General features: G+C 42.5%; 1 protein-coding gene and 1 long non-coding RNA gene across 4 annotated transcripts; both read right to left on the bottom strand.

The window, feature by feature from the left end:
* Window positions 1-51: 51 nt before the first annotated feature.
* LOC115833654 (histone-lysine N-methyltransferase, H3 lysine-36 and H4 lysine-20 specific-like) lies at window positions 52-6,654 on the bottom strand. Of its 2 annotated transcripts, none has more exons than XR_004029023.1 (3): window positions 6,610-6,654; window positions 4,753-4,865; window positions 52-424 (listed from the first exon to the last, which is right to left on the bottom strand). XR_004029023.1 is itself a non-coding variant. In XM_030808374.1 (3 exons), exons 1-3 carry the CDS (start codon window positions 6,234-6,236, stop codon window positions 416-418), a joined length of 249 nt encoding a protein of 82 aa, XP_030664234.1. In that variant the 5' UTR covers window positions 6,237-6,270; the 3' UTR covers window positions 52-415. The 2 variants fall into 2 exon arrangements, 1 of the variants encoding a protein (XP_030664234.1); XM_030808374.1 differs by lacking the exon at window positions 6,610-6,654 and adding an exon at window positions 6,110-6,270.
* A 2,337-nt stretch (window positions 6,655-8,991) lies between these two features.
* Window positions 8,992-13,247, bottom strand: LOC105739149. 2 transcript variants are annotated; one of them, XR_004029024.1, is made up of 3 exons: window positions 13,160-13,247; window positions 12,411-12,513; window positions 8,992-9,109 (listed from the first exon to the last, which is right to left on the bottom strand). It is a non-coding gene; the product is annotated as an uncharacterized LOC105739149 (long non-coding RNA). The 2 variants fall into 2 exon arrangements; XR_004029025.1 differs by lacking the exon at window positions 8,992-9,109 and adding an exon at window positions 11,432-11,517.
* Window positions 13,248-16,549: the final 3,302 nt, after the last annotated feature.

The raw sequence follows: 16,549 nt of genomic DNA on the forward strand, positions 1-16,549 counted from the left end.
CAGGAGTATGACCATGAAATTGGTCAGGTGTGGATGTAGTTCCCTGACCTTGCTACCTTGTTCATCTTCACATTTCTTCTATAAAACAGGAATACTATAGATAATAACCTAACTCTCTGTAATGCTTTAGAGAGATTACAGGTAGCATTCCTACTAAAAGTCCTGGTAGAGTAGATGTTCAACTTATGAATATTTTATCTGTTTCAGGAAGCAGATTTTGGGCAAACCAGTTTTAAAACTTGTACCTCACTGGTGTGGCTTACACATGAAACAATTTTTGTGGTTAACGGACAAAGCGCTTCAAACTTACTACTGTATTACATTTTTAAAATCTCAAAAATACTCACCTCCACCAAAATCTTTTGAATAAGATGTGGCACAAGATTCAGTTATTCCATTCTCCAGGTGACCAGCTTCATAAGCACTACAAATAAGTGAAAACAACACCATTTACAGAGGAATGAAAAAAATAAACCTTTTACCTTATATGCCAAAGTCTGAATTGTCAGCTGCCATGGATATACACTTTTGACTTGTTTCAGCAATTAAAAAAATCAACATGACCACAGTAAAAGGTTGAACAGAAACTTCAGGGGGAAAAGGAATCAGATTTTAAAATGCTCCAACAGACCGGGCACAGTGGCTCACATCTGTAATCCTAGCACTTTGGGAGGCTGAGGCGGGTGGATCACCTGAGGTTGGGAGTTCAAGACCAGCCACACCAACATGGAGAAACCCCGTCACTACTAAAAATACAAAATTAACCAGGCATGGTGGCACATGCCTGTAATCCCAGCTACTCAGGAGACTGAGGCAGGAGAATTGCTTGAACCCAGGAGGAGAAGGTTGCAGTGAGCCAAGATCACACAATTGCACTCCAGCCTGGGCAACGAGAGAGACTCCATCTCAAAAAAACAAAAACAAAAACAAAACAACAACAACAACAACAACAAAAAAAACTCCAACAGACCTGTGAACACCACAATAAAGACTGGCCAGAGATTTCCAACACATAGACTATACAGACTAGATACACAATGCTTTCTGTGAATACACGATGCTTTCTGTGACTGAAGTGAAGAAAGAAAAGGGGTATGTACCCAGAGACCCACAGGCTCAATGTTATTGCACTCCACCCTGTACTTAAAATCCATCTTCCCGGCCAGGTGCAGTGGCTCATGCTTGTCATCTCAGCACTTGGGAGGCCAAGGGGGCCAGATCATCTGAGGTCAGGAGTTTGAATCCAGCTTGGCCAACCATGGCCAACATGGTGAAACCCCGTTTCTACTAAAAATACAAAAATTAGCTAGGTGCGGTGGTGCACGCCTGTAATCCCAGCTACTCAGGAGGCTTAGGCAGAATTGTCTGAACCTGGGAGGCAGAGGTTGCGCTGAGCCAAGATTGCACCACTGTGCTCCAGCCTGGGAGACAGAGCAAGTCTCAAAAAAAAAAAAAAAAAAAAAAAAAAAGAAACAGCATTCATCTTCCTACAATTGTATTCACAGCTATTAGATTTGACACAGACCTATTTACTTGGTGAACTGTACATCAAACAGTTCTGAAATACTGAATGGCATTCCAACTTAAAATGACTTCAGATTAATCCAAATTAAAGCAACATTAAAACTCAAAACAAATACTCAACATCAGGAGTCTAATCAAAGGCCAAACATTTTATTCACCCACTACTAATACTTGTACTTGTATGAATTAGTTCCATCCCAAGCAAATGTCTTTTCCTACAAGAATGATAATATTCTTCATCATAACTGTAAAACAACATTTAGTGGTCACAAAAAGTCAATACAATAAAGGCCATTCTGTCCAGGCATGGTGGCTCACGACTGTAATCCCAGCATTTTGGGAGGGCGAGGCGGGTGGATCACCTGAGGTCAGGAGTTCGAGACCAGCCTGACTACCATGGAGAAACTCCATCTCTACTAAAAATACAAAAAATTAGCCGGGCATGGTGGCACATCCCTGTAATCCCAGCTACTCAGGAGGCTGGGGTAGGAGAATCGCTTGAACCTGGGAGGTGGACACTGTGGTGAGCCAAGATGGTGCCATTGCACTCCAGCCTGGGCAACAAGAGCAAAACTCCGTTTCAAATAAATCAATAAATAAAAAATAAAGGCCATTCTTGCTGTAGAGTTCCTAATGTTTGGGACTAAAACAAGATAAAATACAGCTGTGAATTTCTGAATGCTCATTTTATCATATTAATAAATCATAAGACTACAATTCTGCTCATGTTCATTATATATCAGAAGTCTAACCACATGAAGTAAAATGAATGGGCAAATGTTAGGTATCCAATTCAACAAAACGAGACTCCTAGACAAATCCACAAAATACATTTCCATAATTTTTTTTTAATATCAATCATTTTATTTAGATAACAAATTAGTGGCCAGGCGCGGTGGCTCACGCCTGTAATCCCAGCACTTTGGGAGGCCGAGGCGGGCGGATCACGAGGTCAGGAGACCGAGACCATCCTGACTAACACAGTGAAACCCCGTCTCTACTAAAAAAATACAAAAAATTAGCCGGGCGTGGTGGCGGGCGCCTGTAGACCCAGCTACTCGGGAGGCTGAGGCAGGAAAATGGCGTGAACCTGGGAGGCGGAGCTTGCAGTGAGCCAAGATAGCGCCACTGCACTCCAGCCTGGGCAAAAGAGCGAGATTCTGTCTCAAAAAAAAAAAAAAAATTAGTTCATTGCTCAACCGTTACCCAAAAGCTGTGGAACAAAATAATTACAATGCTCCCCAAACTACAGTCAGAGAATAATGCAGGAAATATTCTCATTTCTGTTCTGATCAATTTTATAAATTAAAATAAAAATTAACAGCACAGACACACACCCACGCACACACACAAGAATCATACCATATGAACAAAAATCAAACTGTTTAGAATGAAAAAGACCAAAGAACTTCTTAGAGGATGTGACTAAGATGCCAGTAATTTACTGTGTATATATAGTCTAGTGTGGATATACATTCAGCTGGAGTACCCTTAAACCACTACCAGAACAGATCATCTCTCATTCTGTTACTGATTAATCCACCTGCAGACAGGGTGGTGGTGTGCCTGGTAAACTAAAATGGAACTGAATCATGGCTTTAGCCTTATGACAAAATATACCTCAGAGTAACCAGGACTTCAACAATGAAGTAGGCCAGGTCAGATGGCAGGACAGACTCCCAAACAGACAAGAGGGCACTTTTCTCCAGAGTTTGGTGCTAGCCATAACCAATAATTCTGATTTTCTCTTGCTCTGATCCCAAATTTAATGGCAATCCCCTCTCCCCAAAAGTAAAAATTCAACAGTGACAAAGAGTTACTAAGTATAATTAATACTTAAAAGAGATTAGGAATCTGAGAGACAGTGAGGATAAACATCAGAGAATTTTTTTTTTTTTTTGAGAGAGAGAGTCTCGCTCTGTCACCTAGGCTGGAGTGCGGTGGCATGACCTCAGCTCACTACAACCTCTGCCTCCCAGGTTCCAGCAATTCTCCTGTCTCAGCCTCCCAAGTAGCTGGGATTACAGGCAGGCACCACAGCGCCCAGCTATTTTTTTTTTTGTATTATTAGTAGAGATGGAGTTTCACCATGTTGGCCAGGCTGGTCTCCAACTCCTGACCTCAAGTGATCTGCCCGCCTCGGCCTCCCAAACTGCTGGGATTGCAGGTGTGAGCCACCGCGCCCAGCCAATATCAAGGATTTTTTGGTAAATGGTAAAAACAACTGGACATCAATATGGGGAAGAACAAAACTCCGTCTCAAAAATTCAAGATGGAACAAAGATCTACATGTGAAACCAGAACCAAAAAGCTCCTAAAAGAAAACAACAGGAAGAACATCTTTGTGTCCATGGGGTACACAAAGATTTCACTGATTGATTGATTGATTGAGACAGGGTCTTGCTCTGTCACCCAGGGTGGAGTGCAATAGCGCAATCATAGCTCACTGCAGCCTTGACCTCCAGGGCTCAAGACATCCTACCACTTCAGCCTTCTGAGTAGCTGGGACCAGACACGCCACACCACAGCCGTTTTCTGGAGCTTTTTGGCATTGTTTTTCGTTTTGTAGAGACAAGGTCTCCTTTACTGCCCAGGCTGGTCTCAAACTCCTGAGCTTAAGCAATCCTACTGCCTCAGGTTCCCTAAGTCCTAGGATTACAGGCTTGAGCCATCACACTAGATTTCTTGAATAAAACACAACAAGTATTAATCACATAAAAAAACTGATACCCCGTCTCTACCAAAAAAATACAAAAAATTATCTGGGGAGCCTGAGAGGCAGAGATTACAGTGAGCCAAAATTATGCCACTGCACTCCAGCCTGGGTGACAGAATCAGACCCTGTCTCAAAAAAACAAAACAAAAGGGCTACGATGACACGGCAATAGGATAGAGTAGACTAGTGATGTTTGAGATAGTTGTTTAGTAGAAAACAGGTAAGAGGATTTGAACCCAGAAAAGAAATTATAAGAAACACAAACTTAATCTTCAAAGCATTTAAACATTTTTTTCACTTGGAAAGGAAACCTGAAACCAGTTTATACACATACATGGTCACACAACTGCAAAACAGCCTTTCATGTAGGAAATCTCAGATCATGTAGGCCTGCTGACACACACACTAATTTTTATATGTATGTACATCAATGTTATAACTACTATTCAAAATGTCGTTTTTTAAATTCCTCATTTCCTGAGTTTCTTTTAGAACTTACAAAAATAACATACCTTTTTAGAAAGGCCAAGGTCCCCCTTCTTGGGCATAATAAATCCAGGGTCTACATCATTGGATTCAAGAAGTTTCTTAGTTGGTTTTCTTTGATGTTTACTTTCATAAACTCCTGAAATGCATGTATCTTTACATTAAATGATTTAGAAACTGGGCACAAATTAATTTTTAAAAAATCTGTATACCACACAAAATGAATCTCAATGTTTTTGATGTTTTCTCCATCATCTCATGGCAAGAGGCAGGATGGTAATTTGATTATAAAATATTAGTAAACAAAACAAGTAAATAGTTCTCAATGCAAGCACAAACTAATGTGAGGGATGTGTGCGTGTTGACTTTAAATCACAAAAAAACTGAGGGAGAAATCAAAAGGACAGAACTATCTTTATGACAACTGATTGTTGGTGAGGACAAAATAAGGAGAAGAGGAGTGAAATAGAGATTGGATAATGGTCATAAATGGACCAAAATTACACTTTCTGCTCTGCCCCTAAGTAAATAAAATTCAATAGATAAAAGATAATTCATAGGATCACTCAAGAATTATATAAAAGAGATGACTTAATAAATTGAGTTTGGCACATAATAGGTACTGAAATAGTAACTATCTTTAACTATTCTTTCAAAAATCTTTTTTATTATACCCAACTAGCTTAAGCACAATTGGAATCATTTCTTTAAGGAATAACATCAAAAGCTTCTGTTGATAATGTAAAAAAGTTACATTCAAAATTTAAAGGGGTACAGAAAAGAGGATTCTTCCCATTCTTTGACTGACTACAATACTCAATAGTTACAAGGTGAATTAGAGACAACATGTTTAGATCCAACTCTCCCCAGGTGATACATAAAGAATGATCAAGTGAGAAGTAACTGGTAATTAACTTCTAATGAACTGGTAATTACTATGTTGTCAGGTATATAACATTATACATTAATACATTATGATCTCCATTTTATAGATGAGGAAACAAGTTCAGAGATTAAACAACTTCCCAAGTAACACAGGACTGGTGGAGCCAGCACTTGAAGCACAGTGCTTATTCCACTAATGTGCAGTGCCTCTCTTGAAGCCCTGTTATCCTGGTTGTTAACTTACACAGTGGCTGATCAACAATCATGAAGAGCAACACTGGAGCAAGGAGCATAGTTATCAAAAATACATCTTCTTGATAGTGTGCCACAGTTCGTAGTTAGTAACCATAATTAGCCATCATGGTAAGTATTTCCCAGGACAAAGGGGGTAGTTTATTGTATACAGATACAATGTTGGCTTTACATCAAAACATACTAAAATCTCCTGCTTCCTCTAATCATATCTGCTCAAATACTGAGACCCCAACCCCACCTTACCTGTCATTTTAACTAGCAATTCCTCAGACTCAAGGGCAGGCTGTGGAGAGACTTCCAGAGCCACAGGTACAGACAAGGTCAGCTGCAGCAACTCAGCATGTCCACCTCCAAGTTCTGACTGAGCCATGGAACCTCCTTTCTTTTTTTTTTTTTTGAGACAGAGTCTCGCTCTGTCGCCCAGGCTGGAGTGCAGTCCCAGGATCTCGGCTCATTGCAAGCTCTGTCTCCCGGGTTCACGTCATTCTCCTGCCTCAGCCTCCCTAGTAGCTGGGACTACAGGCACCCGCCACCACACCCGGCTAATTTTTTATATTTTTAGTAGAGATGGGGTTTCACCGTGTTAGCCAGGATGGTCGCAATCTCCTGACCTCACGATCCGCCCGCCTTGGCCTCCCAAAGTGCTGGGATTACAGGCGTGAGCCACCGCGCCTGGTCTATGGAGCCTCCCTTTCAAGAACTGGAGGCTCTTCCTTGGTTGAAATCAAAGAATTCTCGTCCACCTGCTTGTTCTGAGCACTAGATCTACCTCAGGCTAGAAGGCTTTCCTCTTCACAGCAGGAATGTACCTAAGAACAAAAAATAAAAATAGAGTCCACAGGCCAAAACTGTTGTAATTTAAGTATGAGAAAGAATAATTCACCTTAAAAGGAATGAAATTCTGACAAAGGCTACAAAAAGTGAATGAACCTTGAAGACATTATGTATGCTAAGGAAAACTACTTAGACACAAAGAACAAATATCATATGATTTCAAGTATATGAGGTATCTAGAATAAGAAAATTCTTCAGACAGAAAATAGAAGGCAATTGCCAGGGGCTGAGCAGAAAAGGGAGTTATTGGTTAATGGGTATTGACTTTTAGTTCGGAAAAATGAAAAAAATTATTGAGATGGATGGTGGAGATGGCTGCAAAACAATGTAACTGTGCTTCATGCCACTGAAATGTACACTTAAAAATGGATAAAATAGGCCTGGCGCTGTGGCTCACGCCTATAATCCGAGCACTTTGGGAGGCCAAGGCGGGTGGATCACGAGGTCAGGAGATCGAGACCATCCTGGCTAACACGGTGAAACCCCATCTCTACTAAAAATGCAAAAGATTAGCCAGGCATGCTGGCTGGCACCTGTAGTCCCAACTACTCGGGAGGCTGACACAGAAGGATGGTGTGAACCCGGAAGACGGAGCTTGCAGTGAGCCGAGATCATGCCACTGCACTCCAGCCTGGGTGACAGAGCAAGACTCTCACTCCAAAAAAAAAAAAAAAAGATAAAATAATAAAATGTTTTATATATATATATAAAACCAACATTAAATAAAGAAAAAAATGAAGTTGACTGAGATACACTGAAGCTATAATATTGATAAGTCCACAACAATAATTCAAAGGCAGGGGAGAAAGACTGCTCTAACGTCTCCAATTAAAACAACTACTAATGAACTCCTTAATGTTACAGTTGGTAATTAATGGGAAAGAAAGAAACACTTATTCTGCCTTTCAAGTATTTCAGGACAATAAGAGTCCAGTTAATGAAAGAGACTATCAGTTAATAAAAATAGAGAAAATAATAAAATCTGAAAGTCTTCATTTTGTAACCTCTAATAAAACTATTCATATAGGTAAAGATCTTCAACTGGGGTTTTCAAAAAACCATCAGGGAAGCTGGGTGTGGTGGCTCACACCTGTAATCCCAACACTCTGGGAGGCTGAGGCAGAAAGATCACTGGAGCCCAGGAATTCGAGACCAGCCAGGGCAGCATAGTGGGACATAGCCTCTACAAAAAACTTGTTGTTAAAAGTTAGCCAGGTGTGGTAGTGTGCACCTGTGGTCCCAACTACTCAGGAGGCTGAGACAGAAGGATTGCTTAAACCCAGGAGGTCAAGGCCGCAGTGAACTGTGTTCATGCATCTCTGCACTCCAGCTTGGGCAAGACCCTGTCTCAATTTTAAAAAAGAAAAAAACAAACCGTCAGGGAATGGCTGATGGGAATAAAATATTCCTTTTTTTAACTCTCAATATGTAATATATTACACATTATCATCTCTGATATAGTCTAGCTAAAAACGTTCAACTTCAATCTATCAAACTGATAGGTTCTATCTTCCACTTCACAGAGAACAGGAGATAGAGAAAACAATCTAAGTGACACCTATGAGGAAGCAATTATACAAATATAGAGAAGTAGATAACTTTACATGTCACTCTCTTATAGACATGATCCTGATCCTGAAAAAAGGGATTGTTCTGAATGCAAAGTGATTTGAGAACCATAACAACCAGTTACAATGAGGAGTCCTAGATTGAGTCCTGGTATGAATAATCCAAGGGTAAAGGTTAGGGGACAACTGGTGAAATTTGAAAGACAGTTGATGTCAGATAAACAGGTCTTATATAAGATGTAAATCTGTTAAATTGATTATAAAGGAAACTTCCATTCTTTAACTACATATTAACCTATGCAGGGGTAGAATGTCAAAATGTCTCTACTTTAAAATACTTCATTTTAAAAAAACTAAATTAAAAAATAAGACAAATAAGATGTATTTATTTTTGAAATTAGGATCAGACTATACATATTTCACTTTATATCCTATATTTTTACTTAAGATTAAATCATAACAATATTCCTAAGTCATTAAATACTCTTTGAAGGCAAAGAGGGAAAAATATATACATAAAGAAATATAATATGTAGACTCATTTATATATTTCCTGAATAACCACTAAATCCTAAGTACTGTACTACAAGCTGAGAATAAAAAACAAGATCCCAGTTAAGGAAATTATTGTTTCATGAAGCTAAAGTATGACACTGAAGATAAAATTGCAGTTTCCTAAGGACCAGTGAAAGTTTGCCGAAATTTTGCAACACACCTTTGTGCACCTGCTCCTGTACCTTCTCTTGTTTTTTCTTAGGAGTAAATATCTGATCATATTCTTCTGTATATTCCAAAAGCCACTTGCTTGGCTTCCTAAGGCATTTCTTCTCTGACCGCACAGCTAAAAGATGATAAACAAGTTCAATATTAATCAAAAAGTTTCAAGAAAACCCACTGTTTTTATGAGACCATCTGGTACTCCCAAAAGTAACCAGATGGGAAACCACATAGTAAAATAGACTATGGCTTAAGATGCAAGAGGCACAAAATGGCTTGTGTTTTCTCATATGCAAAAGGAACTGGGGGAGACAAAAGGACTTGTGTTACCTTATATACACATACAACAGAATATATGTGGCCCATCCAATCTTAAGGAAAAGGTTAAATTTAAAACCAGGTCTTATAGTCACTGACACCTGTACATATAAAGCTAATATATACCTAAAAAAAATATAGCATCTAGATTAGGTAAACGGGTAAAATACATCTTGAGTTACAGGTTAAGTATGCCTTATCTGAAATGCTTGGGATCAGAAGTGATTCAGAATTTTTCATATTTTGGAATATTTGCATATACATAATAAGTTATCTTGGGGATGGGACCCAAGTTGAAAACACCAAACTCATTTATGTATTATATACACCTTTTATACACATAGCCTGAAGGTAATTTTACAAAATATTTATTTTCTACGTTACACAAAGTTTGTGTACAGTGAACCCTAAGAAAGCAAAAGTGTCATTATCTCAGCCACCCATTTGGAGTATCTGTGGTTGTTTGGCATTACCATCATTCCTGCCTCTGAATTTATATGCTACTGATAGGCAAACATTTTCTTACACTTATTCACACATAAGTACTTAACAGTAAAAATATGACATACCATTAATACAGTGAGAAAGTAATGTGTTCAGGGTAGCTAAGCAGCACAGTAGCATCACTAGAATACTTGTATCAGCTGACAAAAAAAACAGGAATAACAACGTCAGGCTTTGTGTCTCCATCTATGATGCTGTGTTTTGATTAAAAGGTTACTGTACACTGTTTTATTTTATAAGGTAAGAAGAGGCCGGGGGCGGTGGCTCACACCTGTAATCCCAGCACTTTGGGAGGCCAAGGCGGGCAGATCACGAGGTCAGGAGATCAAGACCATCCTGGCTAACACGGTGAAACCCCGTCTCTACTAAAAACACAAAAAATTAGCCAGGCATGGTGGTGGGCACCTGTAGTCCCAGCTACTTGGGAGGCTAAGGCAGGAGAATGGTGTCAACCCAGGAGGCAGAGCTTGCAGTGAGCCAACATGGTGCCACTGCACTCCAGCCTGGGCGACACAGCAAGACTGCGTCTCAAAAAAAAAAAAAAAAAAGACTTTCTAATCACATTGGAAATGTGTAACAAGGGCCAAGTACTGTGTATTAAACTTAATAAATCAAAACAACAGGACCTCTAAGGCCAACATGGTGAAACCCCATCTCTACTAAAAATACAAAAATTAGTCGGACAGGCATGGTGGCACACACTTGTAATCCCAGCTACTCAGAAGGCTGAGGTGGAGAGAATCACTTGAATTCCGGAGGCGGAAGTCGCAGTGAGCCAAGATTGTGCCACTGCACGCCAGCTTGGGCGACAGCAAGACTGCGTCTCAAAAAACAAAAAAAAGACTTTCTAATCATATTGGAAATGTGTAACAAGGGCCAAGTACTGTGTATTAAACTTAATAAATCAAAACAACAGGCCCTCTAAGACATAAATGGTGCTTCACTGTATGTTTATCTGCCTAACCCATCATAGGAACTCAATTCAGCATTAAACTGGTTTTAGATCAAGATACTAGAATTCATGTTTAGCAGTTATTAAATTAAAATTATTAAGAAAAAAACTTCATTAGGTAACGTCCTATACTCCAAAAAGTTTCTCAAAATACATAAACACTAATATAAAAACAATTATTAAAACAACTTTGCCTGAATCTCAGGATTTCAGAAATATGAAAGTACTCATCTCTCACCTCTCCCATCCACTTAAAATGACAAAAACAGCCCATTATAGCTAAATCAAAGGAAATGTTTAAAGAGAAACAAACCCAAAGAGTAACTACACCAATTCTTGACCCAATTCTCTATGCTCTGTCTTACGTAACATTACACTATGAATAACAATCCCATCATCCACAACAGCTTTTTTTTTTTTTTTTTTTTAAACAGTTTTGCAATCATTGCCCAGGCTGGAGTGCAATGGCGTGATCTTGACCCACTGCAACCTCCGCCTCCCGGGTTCAAGCAATTCTCCTGCCTCAGCCTCCCGAGTAGCTGGGATTACAGGCATACACCACCATGCCTGGCTAATTTGGTATTTTTAGTAGAGACGGGGTTTCAACATGTTGGTCAGGCTGGTCTCCAACTCCTGACCTCAGGGGATACACCCGCCTCGGCCTCCCAAACTGCCGGGATTACAGGCGTGAGCCACTGCGCCTGGCCACACAACACAGTTCTAAACACTGGACTCTCATATCTACCAACACTCAATACCTGTTTAAAAAGAAAAAGAAAAATTAGGAAGGGGCAATAACACTTCGGTGTAAGTATCTATGATCAACTACTGCTTAACAGCCTACAAGACTTTTGATGAACAGTCAAGGCAGATTACTTAATACTTAAAATGGTTAGCCTTAGGGAGTAGGAAAATACACAGACACACACAAAATATTTCAAACACTTCTTTTTGCTGCTGATAAGGAGTTCCAAAAGTAGTTTTCCCAAGCCATTTCCAAATAAAAGTAGACTGGGTGTAAAGAATTGTCTATCGAAACATTACTGTTATTATTTATTTAATAATGTCCTGACAAGCTTGCAATTACCTCATTAAATCAAAAAATTAGGATCTAAGGCCAACATTGTTTCCTCATATTCTTGATGTGAAAATCTGAGCACTCCTCTTAATAAGGAGTTACAAATACAAACCAAACAGCTCAACTGAACTAACTCTTGTCTCTCCAGAAACACAAACACAAGACCTCATACAATGAGTGACTTTCTAGCGGCCATAATTACTGCAACTTCTCCAATTTTCCCCTCCACAGTTAACTAAACAGCTCAAAAACTATCAGTAACAAACAACAGTCACCATGATATGGTTAGGAGTGTGGCAGATTTCTTAACCAGTAGTAATAGGAAAAAAATTTTGCCTATTAATAGATCTCAAGTTTCGTGCACTTGCAAGAAACTAATTAAAAGGCAGCCGTGCATGATCTACAAAAACAGCCATAAAAACTGTTACATTTTAAGTTACAGGAAATAAACCTGCTCCTCTAATTCAGCAAGATACAATTGACTTCCCCTTACATACCCTAAAAAAAGCCTTACACGAGAAATTTAAACATGGAAGCAGAAACACACCAAGAAAAAGACATGCCAAACCCCACCTGTGTATCTGTTTTCAACCATTTGGAGTCAAGCCGAGCCTGGGCAACCAAACAGAAAGATTCAGAGGGCATCTTTTCTCCAGCTTCCTCCCAGGTCTCAGGCCTGCAAGTAAACATACATGTTGAAGACCTAACGCTTTTTAATAGTTTACAAAGACACTCCCGAAAGGTTTAATGCAGAAAAGGAAAAAGAGAGAGAGAGAACAGAAAGGGGGGACAGAAGAGCTGGGGGAGGGGAGTGAAGGAGAGAGAAGGAAAGAGGGAAGAGATGGAGGGAGAGGGAGGTGGGGAAGGGAAAGCCTCCTTCCACGGCAGGCAGGGTGTGCCGAGTTTCTGCACCACGCTGAGGAGACCTTGAGAATGGACGGTCACAGGAAGCCAAGTCACAATGTCATCCCCCTGCCCTCAAATCCAAAAGGTACACACACACGACAGAGAGTCCATCGTTTTAACAACAAATGACAGCAGCAGCATGAATCTGCCGCTTTACCCCACAGCAGGGCGCGTCCGTGAAACAAATTACTCAAAAGGATCGCCTGCAGAAAAACCCACAGCCACCACCACTTAAGAGATGGAGAGAAGCCCGAGGCTGCGCCGCGGGCGGTCCGCGCAGGCCCCAGTGCGGCCGCCGCGCCCACGCCCGCCTCCCAGGCTCGGCCGCCCGTCAGCCCCGCGCCCACACCGCCCCCGCCACCGGCCGCCCCGGTGCCCTAGGCCAGGACCTGACGCGCAGGGCCCGACCGCCTCACCCCGCCGGTGTGCGAACGCAGCCTCCCAGGAGCTGCTGGCACAGCCTGCGCCCGCCATCCCGGCGCCTCTGGCGGCCCGAGGAGCGGGCCGACCCGGGACTGCCCCCCCCACCCCGCGTACGGCCAGTCGCAACGAGGCTGCTCCGTGGGCGCAGCCAACGGGGAAGAGGAGGCCTTCGCCACTCCTCCCGACTCTTCCGCTTCCAGCAATCCCGCTTTATCTTCCTACTTGGAGCGCCCCGGCTGCGGCCAAGGCCAACAGCGGGCGCCGGAAGGCGGGATTTCCGCCGCACTCACACACGCCCGCACTCCCACGGGGGACTTCTTGGCCCGGAGCGCTCTTAATCACGCGGCGGCGGGTGGTCGCGCTCACACTAACTGGAGCTATCCCCTGGGTATGAGAACGGATCTTTGTGCGGTCGGCTCGCTCGGCCTGAAGAGCTTCCTCCTGTGTGTTCAGCTGAATGCAGCAAAAATCTTGGGCAGATTACATGGAGCAGCTGTGGAAGCACTGTGCAGGGAATCAAAGAAGGAAACAGACCTCCAGCGACCACAAAACAAAATTGAAGAAATATAAAACAATATAGGCCGGGCATGGTGGCTCACACCTGTAATCCCAGCACTTTGGGAGGCCTGGGCAGGTGGATCATTTGAGGTCAGGAGTTCAAAACCAGCCTGGCCAACATGGTGAGACTCCTTCTCTACTAAAAATACAAAGATTAGCCGGGTGTGGTGGTGCGCACCTGTAATCCCAGCTACTCGGGAGGCTGAGGCAGGAGAATTGCTTGAACCCGGGAGGCGGAAGTTGCAGTGAGCCAAGACTGCACCACTGCACTCCAGCCTGGGGGACAGAGGCTGCACCACTGCAGCCCTGACTTACCGGGTTCAGGTGGTTCTCCACCTCAGCCTTGCCAGTAGCTGGGACTGCAGGCACATGCAACCACGCCTGGCTAATTTTTGTATTTTTGTAGACTGGGTTTTGCCATGTTGCCCAGGCTGGTCTTGAACTCCTGGGCTCAAGTGATCCACCCGCCCCAGTCTCCCAAAATGCTGGGATTACAGGTGTGAGTCACTGCACTCGGCTAATAGTAATGAACTTTGAACAGAAGGAAAGATGTTATTATTTTCTTGGTTATGTTTTATCTATATTTTCTAATTTTTCTAAACATGTAAAGATAAAATTCTAAAAACTCAATAAGACCTCAGAACAAAAAAATTAGAGTATTTGTTTTAGTTAACTTATACAAATTTGGTTTCTGGAAAAAGAATGGAATAGATTTTGTGAGAAAAAAAATCCACCACTTTGGCCGGGCACGGTGGCTTACGCCTGTAATCCCAGCACTTTGGGAGGCCGAGGCAGTGGATCACCTGAGGTCAGGAGTTCAAGACCAGCCTGACCAACATGAAGAAACCCCTGTCTCTACTAAAATACAAAAATTAGCCAGGACTGGTGGCACGCACCTGTAATCCCAGCTACTCAGGAGGCTGAGGCTGAAGAATCGCTTGAACCCAGGAGGCAGAGGTTGCAGTGAGCTGAGATCGCACCATAGCACTCCAGCCTGGGTGACAAAAGCACAACTCTGTCTCAAAAAAAAAAAAAAAAAGAAAGAAAGAAAATCAGACTGGCTGAAAGGATTAAAAAACAAAAGATGATCCACCAATGTGCTATCTACAAGATAAACATTTTAAATACAGAAACAGATTGAAAGCAAAAGGATACAAAGATACAATTAAAATAGTAACCAAAAAAGAGCTGAAGGGGCTGTACTAATATCAAATGTAATACACTTTAAATTAAAGCAGGGCTGGGCATGGTAGCTCACGCCTGTAATCCGAGCACTTTGGGAGGTGGAGGCAGAGAGATACTTGAGCCCAGAAGTTCGAGATCAGCCTGAGAAACATGGCATAATCTCACTCTACAAAAAATACAAAAATTAGGCAGGCATGGGGGTACCCAGCTGTGGTCCCAGCTATTTGGGAGGCTGAGGTGGGAGGGTCATGTGAGCCAGAGAAGTTGAGGCTGCAGTGAGCTAAGATCGGGCCCCTGCACTCCACCCTCGGCAACAGAGCGAGACCCTGTCTGAAAATAAAAAAAATAAAAAACGGGGTTAAGAGACAAAAAAGGACATCCGTTTTGTTTTGTTGTTGTTTGTTTTGTTTTGAGATGGAGTTTCGCTCTTGTTACCCAGGCTGGAGTGCAATCATGTGATCTTTGCTCGCTGCAACCTCAGCCTCCCGGGTTCAAGTGATTCTTGTGCCTCAGGCTCCCAAGTAGCTGGCATTACATGTGCCTGCCATCACGCCCAGCTAATTTTTGTATTTTGGTACAGATGGGGTTTCACCATGTTGGCCAGGCTGGTCTCGAACTCTTGACCTCAGGTGATCCACCTGCCTTGGCCTCCCAAAGTGCTGGGATTACAGACGTGAGCCACCACGCCAGCCGAAACCTTCATTTTAAAAAAGGCTGGGTCAGGCATCATGGCTCATGCCTGTAATCCCAGCACTTTGGGAGGCCAACGCAGGCGGATCACCTGACGTCAGGAGTTGGAGACCAGACTGACCAACAAGGTGAAACCCCGTCTCTACCAAAAATACAAAAATTAGCCAAGTGTGGTGGCACGCACCTGTAATCCCAGCTACTCAGGAGGCTGAGGCAGGAGAATTGCTTGAATCCGGGAGGCGGAGGTTGCAGCGAGCCGAGATTGTGCTACCACACTGCAGCCAGGGTGACAGAGTGAGACTCCATCTCAAAAAATAAATAAAGGCTGGGTGCCAGATGTGGTGCATAGGCCTAGTTTGTTGACTCCTGTACTTAAGATATAAAACTCTAAAGAACAGTGGAGGGAGCTTCCCTCTAGAGTCACAGGAGCGGGCAAGGTGGTCCCTGAGCAGTGACTTTATAATAACTTGTTACACTGTGTTTTTTGTTTTTGTTTTGTTTTTTGTTTGTTTGAGATGGAGTTTCGCTCTTGTTGCCCAGGCTGGAGTACAATGGCGTGATCTCAGCTCACAACAACCTCCACCTCCCAGATTCAAGTGATTCTCCTGCCTCAGCCTCCCAAGTAGCTGGGATTTCAGTCATGCAACTCCATGCCCAGCTAATTTTGTAGTTTTAGTAGGGACGGGGTTTCTCCATGTTGGTCAGGCTGGTCTCGAACTCCTGACCTCAGGTGATCTGCCCGCCTTGGCCCTCCCAAAGTGCAAGGATTACAGGCGTGAGCCACCACATCCGGCCTATTTTTTTTTTTTTTTTTTTTTTTTAGACAGAGTCTGACTCCATTGCCCAGGCTGGAGTGCAATAGTGCGATCTTGGTTCACTGTAACCTCTGCCTCCCAGGTTCAAGCAATTCTCCTGCCTCGGCCTCCCAAGTAGCTGGGATTATAGGCATG

The sequence above is a fragment of the Nomascus leucogenys genome, unplaced genomic scaffold (assembly GCF_006542625.1).
Source record: "Nomascus leucogenys isolate Asia unplaced genomic scaffold, Asia_NLE_v1 Super-Scaffold_485, whole genome shotgun sequence".
NCBI lineage: Eukaryota > Metazoa > Chordata > Mammalia > Primates > Hylobatidae > Nomascus > Nomascus leucogenys.